The following is a 20,036-nucleotide window of genomic DNA, read 5'->3' on the forward strand; positions in this document are numbered from 1 at the left end:
TAAGATATAGATAGAATGTCCACATATATACGCCCTTGGTGGTTATAATTAAGAAAGGTCTTCATTAACAATACCAACTACGGTATGGACACTGAAAATAAATTATTTGACAATTCTATTACAAGAGGGCAATCTTTGCTGCATAGTGCACAATACATTAGCGCCCTCATCTGGACGCTCTAATTAATGCAGGACAATTTAAAAGGAAAAGTATTCACAGAAGTATACAGATTCTGATCTGTGATTATTAATATAATTGTGTGCTGTTTATGTCACCCTGCTATTCCAAGATTCAGGGCAGGGGTCAATGCTTCTGTAGTAGTCTTTGTATTCCAATAATGAAGAAACAGGCGGACAACAGAACCAGTTGAGACTTGGTGGTTTATTGACAAGGCATCTATAGCACTTCGTCCTAGACGATATCATGCAACAACTTGATCAAGTACAATCCCACATTAATATATTATTTGATAGTGACGCAAGGACACAATATGATTGGACAACATGAGAGGTGCGATAGTCAAAAGTACACAGGAACCAGGCCCAAATTGGGGCTCTGATCTAAGCCCATACAGAACTGCTAATGCGTTAGGTATTCATAAACAGAAATCCATTTCCAGTTCTGTTGTCCGCCTGTTTCTTCATTATTGGAATGGTTATTCTGAAAGGAAGTATTCAGTTTGGCCAGTTTTATTGGGAGAACTTGGAAACTGAGGTGACACTTTGTTTATTTGATTGTACTATGTAATTGTATTGATATACATTTTGTTGCTGACTTGTCAATTTGTTTGTTTTGATGAATCTGAATGGATTGTGTCTTGTAAGCCCATGTGGGCTGGGCGCCATATGGCGTATTACACAGAAATAAAACTCCATCCATCCATCCAGTAATCTGAGGCTGAATTGGTCCAATATGTCAATGTGACCGGACAGGCAGGCACTTGTCATTTACCTAAGGCACTTTATCAGACACTAGTTAGAATGGTACATCCGATGAAGGTGCACGTGCCTACAACACTTCCTAAGCTACAATGAAAACAGTGCTGTGAAAGACAACAAAGGCTTGATCAAGAAAGAGCAATGTACGCTTCTGGCTACAGAAATTCAGAAAGTCAGAGATGACGGAGAGTAAGGTGAAGAGGTTGAGAAGACTTTGTGATGTTCAGTGCACTGCATTTGTCCCTTAGTCATTATAAAACCATTTATTAAGCATATTCAGGACATTGTATGGAATATAGATATGCAAGTGCTTAACAATGTCATTTTTTTCACAACACAAAACTTCAGACATTGATTGTACTAATCACTGACTCTCTTTCAGTCACATTGATATTTTTAACTTCAAGTAGAGTTATTGATTAGTGAACGCCCTAAAAGTAATGAGGGATAACTTATCCATCAATAGACTCAACACATGATGTGGTCCATCTGCTTTGATGACATGACTGATTTCTACAAGTCTTTTTATGGTTCAGTCAATATTCTAGTGTTCGCCTTTTATCCACATCACTGCCATTAGCTATACGGTAAGGCAGCTTAGGTCACAGAGACCAAATAGGGGATCCATGGCAGAGGCGGTTGGAATTGTACCTGACATCTTTACCATTTACTTGCTCCTTTTCATTTCGGATGACCAATAGCCTGAAAATGGAAGAAACATCACAATGATTAGACATTACTGTCCATGCATATTTAAGTGTATTGTGTTCTTATTAGTCAGCCACTACAGTGAGAACATTATGAACACAAGCCAGACAAAGTTAGCATTTAGTAATTAGTGAAATCAGACCCCCCCAAAAAATCCCTCTGTAACTACGCCACTTCTCAAGAATAATTTGCTTTTTAGATTAGAGATTTACTCAGCCTCACACACACTTGGTGTCCTAGACCACACACACTCCTAGACACCAATGTCCTCCTCTCCTCCTACCTACAGCTCTGCCTCCTCTCCTGTCCAACACACCTGTGACGGGGGAGGAGGGGAGGCCATGTCAGAGTTTAGCGGATTTAGAGGCTATACCCATCAGCATGGACACATCATTGGCCGAGGTCAGCCAGCTCCCACCGTCTGCCACCAGGATGGCGCCCGTCACGTAGGAGGAGGCACGGCTGGCCAGGAACAGAACGCCATGGGCCATCTCCGTCTTGTTCCCTGCCCGCTGCAGCGGGATGGACTGGAAGGCGCCAGTGTTCTCTGCTTTAGAACCACCTGGGGTTCCAAAGAAAGAGGTTTTTAGAAAAGAGAAACACATTTTTCCCCACCTCTCATTTACTCTGCTTTTGATATCTCTGGTGCCTCTCTAAAGAGGGCTAAGCGAAACATGACTCATCTCTCTTCCTCTTAACTACCTCATAGTTAACCCCCTCGGGTCAGTGCTGATTTTTTTTACAGCTTTGTGATTTTGGTGTTGTCTGATACTTTTTTTTGGTGTTGTCTAAATTTCATGAACTTAACACACTTACTCAAGTACAGTATGTTGCACAGTGCAATCGGGAGAAATACTCAGTTGAAGTGCTCAAAGCAATCACTATAAATCAAAAACTGTTGTGAATGACTGGTGAATTGCCTTTATATTTTTTACTGCTATGTGCAGGCTAATTCTGGTAAAGCAACAGTCACTCTCTAGTCTCACAAGCACCTCTCACCGCGGGGAAAAAGACCAATAACCATATGAGCGTACAACTTGAACCTGAAACCAAAAATACCTCTACAGGCTTTAGCCCTATTCTCGCGGACTGCCTGGGCATGTAAAGTTATAGAATAGAATAGTTCTATAACGCAATATAATCCCGAAGTATATTGTGAATGGGCTTTTGTTTACAAATTGTCAATTCACGCATGGCCATCTCGCGCTACGTCACCTATTGTGAATAGATGTCTGACAGTAATATGCAAGGTTATGCAAGCTTACTTTTTTTGTGTAATTAAGCTACTTTTAAAAATCACATATGATTTGACTGTGCTCTACCCAGAAAGTCGCAATTATAAGGATTCCGTCAATGTTTTTGCTGCATATGTACTGTATGATCAAATCTCGCAAAGCTAGAAGTTTAAATATAATCTGTTGTCATTTTGTGGTGCGGATGCGACGCGCCTCCTGAGGGGTTTAAAAGTGTACAAACATAATCTTGAAAAAAATAAAGGCTGAATCAATCGGTGAAATATCAAATGAAATCAATAATGAGATGTGCGTGTGGCTCCTCACCCAGCCTGCGGTAGCCCTCTGTCCCTGAGATGGGACCAGGTGCCAGGGTGTTGACCCTCACTCCACTGGGTCCCCACTCTACTGCCAGGTGCTTGGTCATGGCATCTGAGGATGGCCAGGTAGAAGGAAGGGAGAAATTTTCAGTACAAAAAGAGGAGGATACATTTTAGGTGAGTGGTAGAACACCAATGCATTTGAAACTATGCAAACTAATTAAGTTACCGTTCGCTGCCTTGGCAGACCCAGCATGCACCTGGAGGCCCTGGCCCCTGTACCCAAGGGTTGCAGAGATGTTCACAATGGAACCACCATGATCCTGAACACAAATACGAGACATTAACATCCTTCATAATCAATACTATCCATTTCATTTACAGCCCAAATTCTGGTATTGTGAAAATGTTTCTGTCCAGGTTGTCAGAAGACTGGTATGAAGGCCTGTACCTTGAGCCACTTCTCATAGACCACCTTGCTGGTGTTAAAGGTGCCCATGGTGTCAATCTCCATGACCGTCTTAAAGGCGTTGAAGGAGAGGGAGGTCGCAGGACACAGGAAATTACCAGCAGCATCTGCAAAATAAACAAGTCAGCCTTGTTGACTGAGTAGCCCAGTGCCAGTAACACACTCAGTGGATCCATAGGTGCATAGACAAAATCCCTCAAAATCACCATAAACTCGTTTTCAAAGACAGAAAACTCAGCGAATGGTCACTGATGTTGACAAAAAAATCCCCACTAAGTAGGCTATGCTTCCAATCAGGTTTTATTTATCATTTTGTGTAGAACTATTTTCACTTGCAGTACATACATTTGTAAACTTCCGCTTGAACTTGGCACGGCAAAACCTTACCAGCGGAAACACAACAACAACAACAACAGCAGCAACAAGTCGAGAAGCCTAGGATTGCTTTGCAGTTGGTATTTCATTGATAGTGTTAGGTAGACGTGTTTGTTGATCAAAACAAATACGGGACGCGGATGAATCCTTTGGCTTTGTTGTCAATACAAATCAACGGATATAATATGATCAATAAAATCCAATCGGAAGCATACTTTGTTGTGATTTTTTTGCCAGAACATCAGCGAACACCAAAGACCACTCAGTGAGATCTTTAAAAACGAGAGTTTATGTTGTTTTTTTTTAATTTTATTTTGTCTATGCACCTATGGATCCATTGTGTGTGTTAGCGGCAATGGGCTATATCTCGAGAGTTTGACGAAACTTTTATATCGGCCGTTGTATATGATCGTAAATAACCTTATAACATGGCTTATAATGCTAAATTCCGAACCTGTCCTTTAAACTTTCAAATATGTTGTGAATGGAAAACGTTAGATAAATAGGAGGACCTCATTATTACACATGAATATGCAAAATCATGTTACAGTTTTCCAAGGATGGTCTTTTTTCACATTATCACAATATTACATAACAGCAAGAGGAGATGGTTTTATGGTCTTTGGAAAGATGATAAAAACAGATGGAACTAGCCAAAAGTTAATAATTTAACAAGAATTTCACAGCTAAAATAAATTCAGAACTTATTTTGAGATCATCCCTATAATTATTAAATACATATGGGACCTGTGTGATAGAAGATGATTGAGAGGTGTGTGTGTGTGTGTGTGTGTGTGTGTGTGTGTGTGTGTGTGTGTGTGTGTGTGTGTGCTCAAGAGCAGGTATGATACACACTGTTAATGAGGATGTCAACGCGGCCCAGCTCTTTCAGGGTGTCGTCCACAGCAGCTGCGATGGTCTCAGGCTGCCGCACGTCAACACACAGAGGGAGGCAGCGGCGGCCTGTCGCTGCCGTCAGCTTATTAGCAGCCTGGACAAGAAGCACTTTCTTAACAGGCTTATGCAAAAATTCTTCTTCTTTCCATTTAGCCTAAATATTAATATTGTTAAAATAAATCCATAAAAAGGTTACCTCTCTGAGTTTCTCCAGGTTCCTGCTGGCAATAACTGTGTCACAGCCATGTCTGACAGAGATGAAAGGACGCATTCAGGTGAAAGGTTAGCAGCTGAGTGAATCCCTAACCCACAGGTATAGAGATAAGGTGAGAGCAAGGAGATAAAAGATGAGGGGTGAGATGAATCGTGACAAAACACTGTGAAAGATACAAGGTAAATGTCAAGGAAAAGGGGTGATCATTTAAAAGATGACAGGTGAGGTGGGGAGGGGCGGGGAGTGATAGGCTGTGATACAGTATAGGTACAAGGTAAAAGTTGTGAAGATATAGACCTGGGCTATGATAACACCACCAGGGATTAAAGTACAGAGAATGCTTGGATGAGGCACATTGACCCTGCAGGTACCTCATGAGAACTTCAGCTATGCGGAGTCCAATCCCAGATCCCCCACCAGTGATAAAAGCTACTTGGTCCCTGAAGCAAAAATGTAGACAAATGTAGGCATAAATCTGCATCTTAAGAATTGATTGTACCATAAAGTGGTCTTTCACTTTATCTAATGCATAATTCAAGGATAATATTGCCATTTGGGTTTTAGCTAGCTTACTTGAGTAAGTCTGGACTGTAAATATATGTATATGAAGTCATGCAGTCATCTGTGTCCACATCCTCGGGCAAGACTCCCACTCTCTGCTCTGCCATGCTGACTGCCAGAGGAATCTGAAACAAATGAAAGAAACTTTGTGAACAAATAAACTGCATTGCAATTTATCAATGACAGATGTGCATGTCCGCATTTATGGCAGCGAAAAAAGTTTGCTAATGTTAGCTTGTAACGCTAGCTTGATGCTACGTCGCTGTATTCTTTGCCAAAAGCAAGCAAGGCCTGAAATGAAACAACGTACAAATTTACCAAGACCAACCGTGCTCTCTTTATCCAAAGGACTTTGCTAATCCGACCCGAAGATGCTGAAAAGCGAGCAAATGTGCCCCCTGTACTGACCGTACCTTTGGACCATTACTGACAACGGTGCATTGTGGGCATTGTAGTCCGTAGCGTGAGGGAGTCCAATTATTCGTGACAGCTTACAACTATAAATTGTGTTCTTTAGACGTTTTACTTGTCATCCAAAATAATGTACCTGAACATTTGTAGTCTATTTTCTTTGAACGGAATAATATCTAGGGTTAAAGACATTCTTGTCCAGCCAGTGTGAATAATCATTGCAAGGCCAAATAAGATGTGTAAACTTTCATTGTCCTGTGGAAGACCTCCTGCATCGTTCCAGTGCCCCAAAAAAGCTTGTCCCAGCGTCATTGGTGTTGTGTGATTGGACCCAAGAAAGACTAGCTGTCTCTGTGGAGTTAGCTACTGGGGATCCTAAAAAATATATATTAAAACACACACACACACACACACACACACACACTCTCACACACACACACACACACACACACACACACACACACACACACACACACACACACACACACATTCATCCAGCTCCAATGACTTTTAGGATGGCACCAGATGGCACCAAAGAGTCTCTGCTCATAAACCTGACACCAGTTTACAATCGCTGCTGAATGCTGGTAGTTTCCAGGGTCGATGTCCATCAGTGTGCATTAGCACTGTGGGTGGCCTTGTCTCAGACTAGATTTGGAGATTTATCGATGGGAAGAGCCCCATGAAATTGATCCCTCAGACAGTGCAGGACTTAATTCCCCCCAAAACACTTAGGTTGTCTGTCTTCTCTGCTAATTATATCTGGTTGATAACTGCAATATTGGAAAGTTTCTCAAGGTGGTACTTCTCTAATGTTTGTTTTTTTCTATCCTCATATGGGGTCAGGATAAATGCTTTAGAGCAGGCAGTAAGTGTCAGGTAAGAGGAAGTATACAATTAGTATACTAAAAAAAAGAAAAAAAGAGTGCAAATTAAATGTCAGTATCTGTTTATTCCAAACAAATCTGACAAATGAGATAAAGACATTCTTGGTAATATACAGTACTCACCAGGATGCTCAGTTTATGCACATTGCACAATTAGCTCAGTAGTTGCGACAACATATGGTGCCGTTTAGCTGCAGATTGTCCAAACTGGGTATAAGGAATCTTTAGGCATTGACAGGGCTCTAGACTTCAATATCATCATTAGTGCCTATAGGTGAATCATATAGCAGCAATGTTGTGGAGGATATCTAAGAGGAATTTGGGTAATCTTGTTACTATAGTGGGTGTTTGGAATGTAACTAATTTTCCATTAGACTGTTTCCCATTTCAACACTATATTTTATTGGGAGTACTGTATCTTATTGCCTTGGTATAGTCAATGACAAAAATAACACTTTTTTCATTCATTGCATATTGAATTTCCACACATTCCTCCATGATTTCCGTCAATTACAAGTGGCTCTAATAGACAATCATTCCCCTTGAGCCTCTTAAAATACACAGACTATAACATAACTCATTGAAATTCATTCAATCAGTATCTGCCTTATACCCAGTATTCACAGATCACATTGGAAAAAAAAGAATAATAAAAAGAGAGAAGTTTCAGTCAGTATCAAGAGCATAGCTCTGAATTGGATATACTGTACAATGTAATAAATTCAATTCACATACTATATAAACAGATTTTTATTTTGACAGTGGTGGTAAAAATCAAATTATTGTTCACATAACTGCAGAACTATCCAGAGACTGCCCTGAATCCAAGTGCCTTGAATAGAACCCCCCAACATACAAACAAACAGGTGGAGTCTCAATCATATTACACAAATATACACAAATAAGTAAGAATGTTCATAAATTAACTTCTCTTTGGCTTCCGTTCATGTCAGAACTCCAAGTTTCCAATTGTTGCTGGGCCAGGCCTAGAGAGCCAGACTGACAGCAGGTGCTGGACTAAGCTTTGGGCTCTGTTCTTGTGTCTCTGTCTGGATGTGGGCTGGGTTAGGGACTCTCTCTGGGGCTCCGATCACTCCAGCTGGTGCTGCTGCTGCTGGTGTCTCTGCCTGCTCCAACCCCGTCTCCGGCTCCGGATCCAGACCCACCAGCCTGCTACTGGCCTCCCACAGCCTGCGAGACACATCCTGGTCCAGGGCGTTGGGCGCCGGCTCCTTCTCAGTCATCACGTCGTAGTAGCGGCCCGTCACCCCCTCCAGCTCCTCGTCCACGGCCAGGTACACGCTGGGCTGGGCCCCCAGCTCTGGACCCTTCACCAGCAGGGAGAGGAACGGACCTGTGGAAGGAGGAGGCCAGGACAGCAGTCAGTGGAAGGCTTCTTACAGTATATTTTTGGTCCCTCAAAGATGATAGTTTTTTCTTACAGTATATTTTTGGTCTTTCAAAGATTCCGCTTCATCTGAAAACTTTTCAGGAGTAACTGGGGAATTAAACTCACTTAACTTGTGTGACTACGGACTTAGCATGAACAGCTGGGAGAATAGCTAGGAACACTGGAGAATAACTTTAATAATGGCTGGGGGCAACCATATGGTTAATTCTGACCACATCTCACTTAAGCATTATACAATTACAGTGTGCAAATACACAAAAGGTGAATGGATCCACTCATTTCAGACAGCACTGTGCATCTGCATAATGAAGCAACTATAAACAGACATGATGAGATTATGTTGATTCCTCCGAAATTACAGATTATACTATGTACTTGAGTGCATCTCTCTAGTGTCAAGTGCCAATGAAAAGGAAGCATACTCACCGAGTACCGAGGTGGAGAACCGTGACTGGTGGAGGCCAGTGTGTCTCCCCAGTTCTGTGGCAATGACCCCTGGGTGCAGGCTATTCACAGTGACCCCAGTCCCTGTTACAACAACACACACAGGAGTACAACACTAGTGGGATGTAGTACCAATATCAACACAACTACAGAACACAGAATACAATACAGTGAGCGACCACCCCCCCCTCCCCTCCACACACAAAAACACACACACACACAAACAGTACTACAGCATGCACACACTCACAGACATAGACACTGGGCACACAATGTTGAACTTGCCTTCTAGCCGCTTGGCGAGCTCTCTTGTGAATAGGATGTTGGCAAGCTTGCTTTGGCAGTAGGCCTTTTTGGTGTCAAACTTCTTCCTGTCCCAGTTCAGGTCATTGAAGTCTATTTCCCCAATAATGTGAGCCAGAGAAGCCAGGTTGATCACTCTACTGGGGGCGGAGTCTTTCAGCTTGTCTAGCAGCAGGTTTGTTAGCAAGAAATGGCCTGGAATATGCATCAGAAACAGAACCCTGTTTACATGATTGTACTCACCAGTCCGGTGCTGTTTATATTTAGATGCAGGAGCTCCACAATGCAATACACGTCAAGCACTGGAAGGTATGGTCAAGGTGACCTAGAAGCCTACCTAAATGATTCACTCCAAACTGTACATCAAAGCCATCCTCTGTCTTCCCTGCTGGACATCTCATTACACCTGCATTGTTTATCAGTATATCCACATGTGCCTCTTCTGCAATATCATGGAGGAAACACACATAGAACACTCATGAATTACACTCGTTGACTGAGAAAACAGTTTTTTACATGGGAAGCAGACAGACCATCAAAAATGTTTTGAATGTTCGTTCCCCTACTGTTCTACTGTTACTAACCACGTTTGACTCTCTCCGCAAACTGGTGTATGGATTTGATGGAGGCCAGGTCAATGTGGTGGGCATACACATGAGGGTTCAGTGTCTTTCCTCTGATCTCCTTGGCAGCGGCCTCGCACTTCTCCATGTCTCTGCATCCCATAATGATCCGACCCCCTGTTGGCGTGGCCGCATCAGAGTTGAGAAGAAATGGGTTTTCAAGAAGATTTGCATGAAAACCTTTTCAGGCTCAATGTGAGAAAATGTGTGTGAGTTTATGACATTATTTATTAAAATTCAAAATTCCTTCAAGTGGTCTGAAATATAGTAACAGCACTGACTCTAGTGTAGCTTAGCAACAGTACATAAGTAAAGTACTGTAGAGTAGACTTACAGTACCTCTCCTCGCCAGTTCCCGAGCTGTCTCTTTCCCAATGCCTGTGTTGGCTCCAGTTATGATGACAGTCTTCCCTGGGATCTTAGCCTTACTGGGACAAGGACCTCCTGTGACATGATTCCTACAGGGACAAGGACCACCTGTGACATGATTCCTACAGGGACAAGGACCTCCTGTGACATTTCCTACAGGGACAAGGTCCTCCTGTGACATGATTCCTACTGGGACAAGGACCTCCTGTGACATGATTCCTACAGGGACAAGGACCTCCTGTGACATGATTCCTACAGGGACAAGGACCACCAGTGTCCTACAGGGACAAGGACCTCCTGTGACATGATTCCTACAGGGACAAGGTCCTCCTGTGACATGATTCCTACAGCATGACGGGAGGCTCAAGAATAAGCAACACATGCAGAATCGTGTCTTAGGCACATAACTCCCTGTACTGAACCCCTGGACACCAGACTGCAATTATACAATGCGCTTTGCATTAAATGTGATCTTTACTGCGCCTCACTTTATCTAGCTTAATGGACATAGTTGATGATCAGCTACTGGCAAATAATCTTAGGGAAGCTCATTGGTTAGGCTACTCACTTCAACAAAACAGCGCACCCAAACACTGTTCCAAAGACCGAAACTGGTAATATATATTTGCTCATTGTTTCGCAGGAATGCCACGTAAAAACAGCCAAAAATTAGACAAACGGATGACTTTGTAACTCTGGCACAGCTCCGGCTAGCCTTGTAAAAGGTTACGGGCGCGTGGTAAAAACGTCATCCAGCTGCACCCGACCAATGAAAGAAATTATTAATAAAAAATTTTTTTAAAAAAGAGTTGAAAACAGAACATTCAAGTGACATCAATCAATCAATCATTCATTCATGGGGGGGTATAGGCTACTATCCTCTCACATTATGGTTAGCCTACATCTTTAGATCAGTCGATGGCAGCCTACCCTAGAAATCAGTGTTCTATCAATCAATCAATCAACTTTTATTATGCAGACTCATGGTCCATTACAAAACACATACAACAAAAATTAAAAAAGGCAACAATACCAGTGTTTCCACATAGGTGACTGGTATCTCACAGCACTGAAACCAGGATTCGACAGCAGCACAATAATGGAATTCTGAGAACCATTCAGTCGGCATATAAATTTGTACATCAGATTCCTCAACAGGGCATGAAACGTATTGACACCTGCACTACAAAACAGTTCACTATGTTGTCAAGGGTAGCGTATAGCCTACCCTTGAAAGCAGTAGCTTGGTGTAGTCGAGAGTAGCGTATAGTTAGGTGCTCTTTAACTTACTCCACTTTGCTCCACTCCTGATCCTTTATCCACCGACACACAGTATACCCACTTCTTATCCACCACTGATGGAAAAACTGTCAGAATATTTGCTGTTAGGCCTATAGTGACGGGTAGCCTAGTTCAGACCTCACAATCTGAAGGGAGTCGGAATCTGAAACATTAATGATCAGTAGGAAGTGTCAATCATTGGAAATCCAATTCAGATGAGAGAGAGAGGGAGGCACTAAGGGTGCACTCTGGAGGAAGAGTAACGAAAAAATAATAATGAAAGCTACTGAAGCTACATACACAGAGTGTATGTGCACAGCCCACACATCATTTTGTGAAATGTGTTATTTTTATGTCCTAAAAATATATTTTCAAACGCCCCCCTCTGTTTTGTCACAAATCGCACCCTGCAGCTAACTAACACAAGGGCGAACTTGGGCGATAGGAATATCACCATCTTAGTTGCACTATACATTCGGAAATCAACAAAACTCACCCTCAGCTCATGCCATTAAGTACAGAGGGCAATGCATGCTGTATAGTTACTGTTTGATGGTGGCTTCCAGTTTGCTGGTCCTTTGTGTAGAGAGAAGGCCTCAGTATCCCCGGCACTACCTCAGACCTGAGGAGGGGTTCAGAGCCATGGGTGTGGGAGGAGACGCTTTTCCACAACTCCACCTTTCCACTGCTCCCGTTGGGGGCCAAACGTCCAGCCGGTACCTTGCAGGAGCGTCTCATGAGAGGGGGCCGGACCAAGCTGGGTTATCTGTGTGTCCATGGTGGGGGGGGACTGGAGGATACCCCAGGAGCTGTGTGTCCATGGTGGGGGGGACTGGAGGACACCCCAGGAGCTGTGTGTCCATGGTGGGGGGGACTGGAGGACACCCCAGGAGCTGTGTGTCCATGGTGGGGGGGACTGGAGGATACCCCAGGAGCTGTGTCCATGGTGGGGGGGACTGGAGGACACCCCAGGAGCTGTGTGTCCATGGTGGGGGGGACTGGAGGACACCCCAGGAGATGTCGGAACACAGACAGGAATGGTTTCCCACAGGCTGCTGGAGAGACTCTGTGGGGAAGTACAAGGGGCTCTGCCCAATTCAGTGAGGGACGTTGTCGCCCGGCCAAGGGTGGAGGACTAGTATTATTTGTGAAGATCCTTGTCCTTGTTAAGATACCATGAGAGAAGTGGAGCAAACTCTCTCCTGCGCTGTCAGAACAGCTCAGCCAACATGACCTGTTTAGAGCAACACCTCAATAACTCCATAGCCCCTCCCCCCCCTGCCGTATTCACCTCCGCTCTCCCCCTCCTCCCACTGTCCTCATTCCCCTGATCTCATCCAGACACCCTGGATCTTGACTATACTGCATTTCAGATTACAGATTACTTAGTAGTACTGTATATGATGAGTAAGGGGCTGATGCCCCCCTGGTGACTGGGGTGTTCAGACTATTCATTTGCTCTTCCTTCTCCTCTCTTCCCACATCCTTTCTATTAAATACGTTTTAAATTCTAATACTAATTTAAGGAGGTGGAACTGCACAGTAGAGAATATTGAAAATGTTTAACTGATTAACCGAAGTTAATCATTCTCTCATGATGACAGTTAAGTTATTTAAAGGACACCAGTGAGACTGACCTAACAATAATATGAAAAAGTTAACTTAATATGCAAACAGGAAGCAGGAAGCAAGTTTGAGAACGGAGGAGAAATAGGCCATCCCATGTTCCAGGATGGAAGGCGAAGATGACGCACAAAAGTGAAAACTAGGACAGGAGTGGAAAGTGCAGGAGGATGAGGAGAGGGAGAGAGAGAGAGAAGAGAGAGAGAGAGGGGGGGGGGGGGAGAGAGAGAGAGCGAGGGAGGGAGAGAGAGAGAGATACCCAACTCTCAGTTGCTCTATATGTTCACAGCTCAAGATTAGCCCCTCTTGGTGTATGTGACCAACACGTCTCCAGCTGTCAGCCAAGTGTACATGACCTTCAACATGATTTATGGTAACCCCAAGGACACCTCTCTCTCTCTCTCTCTCTCTGTCTCTCTCTCTCAATACATGTTCCTTGAATGCGAAACAAAAAGAGCAGAACACCTTCAGGGCAATAGTATTAGTCTCATAAACATTGGCAGTTCATATTCCTTGCTCTGACAAGCTCCTTCTTTCTTCCCTTCCTCCGTGGCGTGTCCTGACCTGGTTATGTGTAGATAATCCTCCACACCCTGTGGGCTTGTCTTAGTTCTGGAGCCGAGTATCTTGAGCAGAACAAATCACTGCCTAGGGAAAATGGCCGCCACAGCAGTCAGCTCCCCTCACTCATCAGTTATTGTGATCCGTGATTCTGATGATGCACCCTAAAGGTGGAAGGGTGAGGTCATACCTGTTTTTTCAATCCCATTGCCCCAATCCAATGGTCTGCAAAAACTGACTAGAGGATTGGCTCCAGATGGGCTACTGTCGCCTCACAGCAAAAAGGTATCTGGGCCTTTCTGTGCGGAGTTTGCATGTTGCATCACAACGGGATGGGGGAAGAACAATGGGATGGATTAAGCGCAGAGAACATTTCATTGGCGACACTAAATGCATGTATGTGTGTGTTCCAAGTGTTGCCCATTTCACATGTGCAAAAAGGAGTGTGTGCTGTATGACAAAGATTTCTTGAAAGGTCATTGTTTGTTGAAGTAGCCTACTTGGGGCCATAAGCTACTGAATTATGCAACATTGGTGCTAGCTTCCCACATTAGATGAAGGGTTGAGGAGAGTGGACGCTTGTATAGGTATTTATTTTACAGTTATCCAGGCGCTAGGACCCCGTTACACGTGAACCCGCGCGCTACCAGAAGGTGGAGACGATGAGGCAAGCGCATGCGAACAATGAAAGAGCTGTTTGTGCCAAGAGAGAGTGAAAAACGAATCACCCAAGGTCCCGTTGCACAGGAGCGAAATGGAGACGTTGTATGAATAGATAGGGTTTACAGGTGGCAGAGCTTGTAGTTTATTCCCCCCGCAGGCTGAAAGGTACACTGCAAATGAAAGGATTTGGCTCTGACAGTGTGGTGCTGAATTGGGTCATGCAGATCCCAAGAAGGACGAAAGATAAACACGCAACCGCCTCCCGCTGCCTCGCAGGTTGAGAGTACGGCGTGCGCCACAGAAGAGCATCAGAGAAGCTGAGACCTTTTTAACTGACTCTGCTGCAAACGCGTGTAATAGAGGGTTCTGGAGCCAGTCCTCTTGTTGCCAACGAAGAACCCAAAACATAGGTGCGCCTTTACGCATGTAAACAAACGGAGCACTTGTTGACAAAACAAGAAACGGACACAAAGACGGACCCGAATCCACGCATGGGTATATCTGAGACAGAACATTAGGCTATAGAAGGGTTTTTATTAGACTAGGCCAAGTCAAAACGACGAGATTCTGCAGCACCCTGAAGGAAAACTTATGTAGTATGTCCATGTGCATTTATCTTTACGAGCAATTCTAATTAACTGGACGACAATCGGTTCAGTTCCTTGCCGTCAGACCCTGGTGGATCAACCGCTCAGCAGAGCGCAGCTGCTCTGTGCGTCCGGATGCAGGACCACGGAGGAGAGAGACAGGTCGCCAGCAGGTGAGTTTATACTGCACTTTCCACATTGGTCATCCTTTCAGTATATGGTCAAATTGTTTCCTTTTACGTGATAAATATGCATTGTTGAAATATTGCGTAACTTGGCAATAACTAATCCAATGTTATCTCAATGATGATGCACGGGTTTATTCATTGTTTTTTTTGTGTTTTTTTATTTTTTATCTCTGGTTTATTTGTATCGATATAGAGTCTATTATGTTGGGACAATCGCACCGCTTTCGATGAAATCCACGAGATTGGGTCAACGAGCATGATTCTGATTTTCAATGGCACTGATGGATTGTGGAGTGTCAATTTCTTTCAAAAAGAACCATGTATATATACAATGATAGTAACATACTGTATTGTAGCATGTGACGTCTGTAGTTTAACGCCAATAGTGAAGGTCATGTGAAAGTTCAAGACAGCATTCCTCCGACCAGTGTCATTTGTATTAGAGCTAAATACAGTGGGAAATAAATGTCAATAAACTAATAATATAATTTGATGACAATATATTGACGCCAAGGTGCACTAAAATGTAAATGTTTTCCACACTATTTGACTACAGACAAATAATGAAATTAAACTTATTCATGATGAGTTTGAATTACCATATGTCTCCAGATGAATGCGCTGCCGTTGGTTTTATATTATATCCACAGGCTTGTGTACAAACGGAAACCCATTATTTTTTTATTCAGCATGAACAAATAGATCTGCAAAGAGCACACGTAGGACACATATAATGGGCCACACTAATAGTTCATGCCTTTATCGAACACTTGGGCGCATAATGTACTCCTGATTAAGGATGATGACACTGGTCCTACAACGAAATAAACAGTTTCAGCTTCACCTCACAACAGAACACCGCACTCTGTAATTCATGGTTGCGCACGCTGTGGAAATGCTCTGCATATCACAATGGAACATGGCAAGCAATACAGTCAACATTGCATCGTGTAACACTGCACTGTGCTCTTGTTGGCGCTGAGAAGTAGACCCCATTTATTTTGTCTGTTATGCATATTGTGCAGGGCAGAACGGGTTGGACATGAGAGAGAGAGAAATAGAGAGAGAAAGAGAGAGACAAAGAGAGGAGGGCAGAGACAGAGTAAGAAAGAGAGAGAGAGAAGAAGAAGAAGAAGAAGAAGAGGAGAGAAAGGGAGTGAGGGAGAGGAGGGGGCAGCTGGTGGATTATATGGGTTGACAGGGTAGTGGCAGGTAAAAGACTGTGCTGAGTTGTGTGGAGAGGCAGGTTAGATCAGCCCTGGAGGTGAGTGAGTGAGTGAGTGAGTGAGTGAGTGAGTGAGTGAGTGAGTGAGTGAGTGAGTGAGTGAGTGAGTGAGTGAGTGAGTGAGTGAGTGAGTGAGTGAGTGAGTGAGTGAGTGAGTGAGTGAGTGAGTGAGTGAGTGAGTTGATTGGGATTGGATTGCAGCCCACCCCTGATCTAAGAAGATTTAGCAATCAGCATCATGGTTTCAGCTAACCCAGGGCTATGAGCTGACTACCGGATCCCAGGCTCATGGATACTATATCATGGCTTGGTTACAGTCTCTCTCCAGGCAAAAGAGATAATGTTCCAGTTCCCAGACAAAATAGCCCAGTCCTTTTCCAGTTTGCCTCTGTGGAAGACAGAATAGACCTCCACGCCATCCACCCAAACCAGCCAACCAACCAGCCAGCCAACCAACCAACCAGCTAGCCAACCAACCAACCAACCAACCAACCAACCAACCAACCAACCGTCATCCATGACCTGCTACGCTAGCAGTCAAGGTGTTAAATAGAAGTACAATATAATAATAGAATACTATAGAATACAACTGTACAAGAGAATAATTGCCAGTAGGTTTTAATGATGGCCACCATCGTGTGGTCTTCTATTGCTCTACACAGTACAGCTCGGCCAGCCATGTCTAGTGAATGCTGTGAGGCTACGCTCTCGGCGTGTTGTGTGTCTGTGGATCCTCACGCTGTGTGAGTGTGTCTGTTTGTGTGTGTTTGTGTGCGTGTGTGTGTGTGTGCGTGCGTGTTTCCCCCGGGGTTTCCCCCTCCGTACTGCCGTGTGACCAGGGCTGTCGTGGTCCGATCATGACGGAGCCCATGGCAGCAGGCAGCTCTGTGGGGTTTGGAGCGAGAGGGAGTTGGGGGTGTGGGTAAAAAGAGAGGGGGGGGGGTAGAGAGGGAGAGAAAGGGGGGTAGAGGGAGCGAGAGAGAGAGAGAGAGAGAGAGAGAGAGAGAGAGAGAGAAAGGTAGGGAATGGTTTGGGGCTGAGTGTGTTGAGAGAGATAGGGAGTACAGAGGGGGGAGAGGGAGAGAGACAGGAAGGATGGGGGTTGTGAGGCACAGTCACATGGCACTCGTGGGCTTCAGCAGGTGGCGGCGGTGCGGGATGCAGGTACAATCAAGTGACGGTGATTTGTCAAACTGAGTGGCTGTGGCCCAGGCTTCTGGTCGTCCTATCACACCCCAGCAGGAGGTCTCCTTGGCTACGCGCGCGTGTGTGTGTGTGTGTGTGTGTGTGTGTGTGTGTGTGTGTGTGTGTGCGCGTGTGTGTGTGTGTGTGTGTATGTGCGAGGGTGAGATTGACTGTGCAGGGAGCCATACCATTAGAACGTGTTGTGTGAGAATTGAGCTGAATTTGAGCAGACTGTGAATCTATGCTCAGTTGCACTATTTTTTCACTTCAATCATTTGGTCTGGCCATCATCTACACCAGAGTGGCGCTTCCTACTTGGGCGCCAGGGGAAAAAAACACACCCTTTTACGGACATTGAAGGAGATGAGCCTGTAGCCAACGTGGGTTGAAGACTGGTTGGAGGCGACCCAATTGCTGACAAATCGGTTTTGAATTCTCATTACAGACGTGGGCTCAGAGGGTTTTAAAAGAAGATGATGGGCCAGTCTAAATTAGAGAGAAGAAGTGAGAACAGCTAGGCTTTCCCTGGCCTGAAGGTTGGGACTCCAGACGGGAAATTGGTCACAGGAGATCAGTGTTAACAGATAATGAATCTTTCAGCTGAGATGGGGCCTGGTCCATTAGTGCAGGAGAGAGACCTGAGTCAGACACCACAATCTAATTATTTCCTTCATTAGTCTCTTGTTTGCATTTCTCAAGAACAGAGGAAAGGGAATGAGAGGAAGGGGGTTGGTGCTTCTTCTCTCATATCGATTGGTTGTTTGGGAAGCTCGGACTCCCAGGACCACTCACTCACTCACTCACTCAGCCCCCTTTCCTTCAAGGCCACAAGGTCATCTCCAATGAATGGAATATACTGTAGAGCAATACAGTAATGTTATCCAACACCTTTGTTCAAGCCCTCCTATCTGAGTGCTCCTCCAGTGGAGGAGTTTATGCCATCCAGCCCCTAATTGCATTACGTACACAGTGTGAATGGAGAGGGATAGTTAGTTAGCCTTGTCATTATCCAGAGAATAATCAGTCACGGTCAGTGATGAGATTCATATTGTGGTATATTACATGTGAGAAATGGTCCACTTTGAACACAGGCCCATGCATTCTGTTCACAGGGAAAATGGTTCCCATGGAAATGTAATATTAATTTCACACTGCCAGCTCAGGGAAGATCTAACGGTCTAATTATCACTGTGTCCTTGTGTTGGGGCTGAATTGATATACTGAAAGCACTTGAGTATCTCAACCTCATAGACAGTGTATTACAATTAACAAGTACAAAGTGCCTGTTCAAAATGCACTTGCCACAACATAGTTGCGCCCTACTGTACCTTCCATTATAGTAAGATGTATGAAGTGTGCTTCATGTGCTTGAAAGAATCTTGACAGCAGAGGTATCCTATTGCATTCGCTGGACTAATACAAGATAAGGCAGTCGTCCACTATTTACTGAAATATATTTTAAAAAAATCCCCCATGGAAAGTGTTACTTGTTTTCAGAGTGCTGTAGCCAAGACGAGGACATACTGTAGGGCCCTATTTTCGTGCTGGAACTAAGCGCGTTATGCCCCAGCGCTGGCAAATTGCCTATTTTGCTAACTGAATATTTCCCGCCTCCACCAAGTTTGGCTGTTTCATGGTGTGCAATGAAGGGGTTTGCGTGACAATGAGTTGGCCAGCACAACAGGCAGTGCAACTATGGAAATGAATTTAAAACAGTCAGTCAACGCTGGCGGTCTGTGCAATCTGGTGACTTTATTGATGTGTCACACATGAATCTGAAATCACAACAAAACATCCCCCACATTGAGGCAAATTGTCCAATTCATGGGTAATAGGGATGTGAATTTAGGCAATTTTTTCTAACCGATAGTCGACCCTCATTAATTGGTTATTTTCGGTTAACTGATAGCTTAAATATGCTATACTGTAAACTAAATCTGCTAATATGCTTAACTGTATAAATCCATGAACCATGAAAAATACAGCCGCATATTCAAATACAGGCCGTCTACCCCGTCTACCCTTCCTCAATAACCTGATAAGAGACCACTGGCAATGGCTACAGCGTGCCAATGGACACATTTTCACTCACTTGTTGTCAAATAAAGTTGAAAGGCCAAGCAGCAGTTTCTTAATTCAGCTAACATGAGCTATCCATTCCGTTAGTAACGTTATGGGAAAAAACACTGCTAGAGCTGTAACGTTAGATATTAGTAACGTTATTGTCGGCGAGACATTAACAAACAAAAAAAGGGAACACTCAGTACGCATGCGCACAGCGCGCAGACTGGCTATTCTCCGTCCATCAATCTGTTTTTATGAATCACTAGTTGTGCTTACATAGAGCGAGGGCTTGTTGTGGTTTTTCACATGCCTCTGTGATATGATCTTTAGAAACGTCTTTAGAAATGAAATATAGCTTTTCCACTTGCTCCAGCACGCATGCGCACAGCGCGCAGACTGGCTATTCTCCGTCTGTAGGCTACACTCGTGGCTCACATTCTCTACGCTACGATCGGCTTGTTGGTGCCCGGAATGTTGTGTGCAATAATATTTATCA

The 20,036-nt window shown here is 44.1% G+C and overlaps 3 protein-coding genes across 6 annotated transcripts in view; 1 reads left to right on the forward strand and 2 right to left on the reverse strand.

Annotated features, from left to right (window-relative positions):
• Positions 1–390: 390 nt before the first annotated feature.
• Positions 391–6,128, reverse strand: decr2 (2,4-dienoyl CoA reductase 2, peroxisomal). Of its 4 annotated transcripts, none has more exons than XM_084456464.1 (10): positions 6,044–6,128; positions 5,728–5,840; positions 5,526–5,594; positions 5,137–5,188; positions 4,899–5,034; positions 3,651–3,775; positions 3,429–3,522; positions 3,207–3,311; positions 2,021–2,209; positions 391–1,641 (listed from the first exon to the last, which is right to left on the reverse strand). In XM_084456464.1, exons 2-10 carry the CDS (start codon positions 5,820–5,822, stop codon positions 1,607–1,609), a joined length of 900 nt encoding a protein of 299 aa, XP_084312590.1. In that variant the 5' UTR covers positions 5,823–5,840; positions 6,044–6,128; the 3' UTR covers positions 391–1,606. The 4 variants fall into 4 exon arrangements, with proteins under 4 accessions (XP_084312590.1, XP_084312589.1, XP_084312588.1 ...); XM_084456463.1 differs by having other exon boundaries at positions 6,034–6,111; XM_084456462.1 differs by having other exon boundaries at positions 6,026–6,090.
• Positions 6,129–7,999: 1,871 nt separating this feature from the next.
• Positions 8,000–10,796, reverse strand: LOC311323843 (retinol dehydrogenase 13-like; the record flags this gene model as incomplete). The annotated part of the gene is made up of 7 exons (XM_084456143.1): positions 8,000–8,367; positions 8,851–8,952; positions 9,154–9,366; positions 9,509–9,613; positions 9,756–9,911; positions 10,134–10,252; positions 10,732–10,796. 7 exons carry the CDS (start codon positions 10,794–10,796, stop codon positions 8,000–8,002), a joined length of 1,128 nt encoding a protein of 375 aa, XP_084312269.1.
• A 4,217-nt stretch (positions 10,797–15,013) lies between these two features.
• sbk1 (SH3 domain binding kinase 1) overlaps positions 15,014–20,036 on the forward strand; it is a gene marked incomplete at both ends in the record, with an annotated part of 13,384 nt that continues 8,361 nt past the window's right edge. Inside the window, one exon of the mRNA XM_084456676.1 lies at positions 15,014–15,051. Within this exon, the coding sequence (XP_084312802.1) occupies positions 15,014–15,051 (38 nt within the window). The remainder of the gene's footprint in view (positions 15,052–20,036) is intronic.

This window comes from Borostomias antarcticus (assembly GCF_949987555.1).
Source record: "Borostomias antarcticus genome assembly, chromosome: 22".
Classification (NCBI taxonomy): Eukaryota; Metazoa; Chordata; class Actinopteri; order Stomiiformes; family Stomiidae; genus Borostomias; species Borostomias antarcticus.

Coding starts and splice junctions, on each gene's coding strand:
- decr2 (XM_084456464.1), bottom strand. CDS start 5,822: ATGGCAGAGCAGAGAGTGGGAGTCTTGCCCGAGGATGTGGACACAGAT. Junction 5,189..5,525: donor ATAGCTGAAGTTCTCATGAG/GTACCTGCAGGG, acceptor CATCTCTGTCAG/ACATGGCTGTGACACAGTTA. Junction 5,035..5,136: donor ACCTGGAGAAACTCAGAGAG/GTAACCTTTTTA, acceptor CTTCTTGTCCAG/GCTGCTAATAAGCTGACGGC.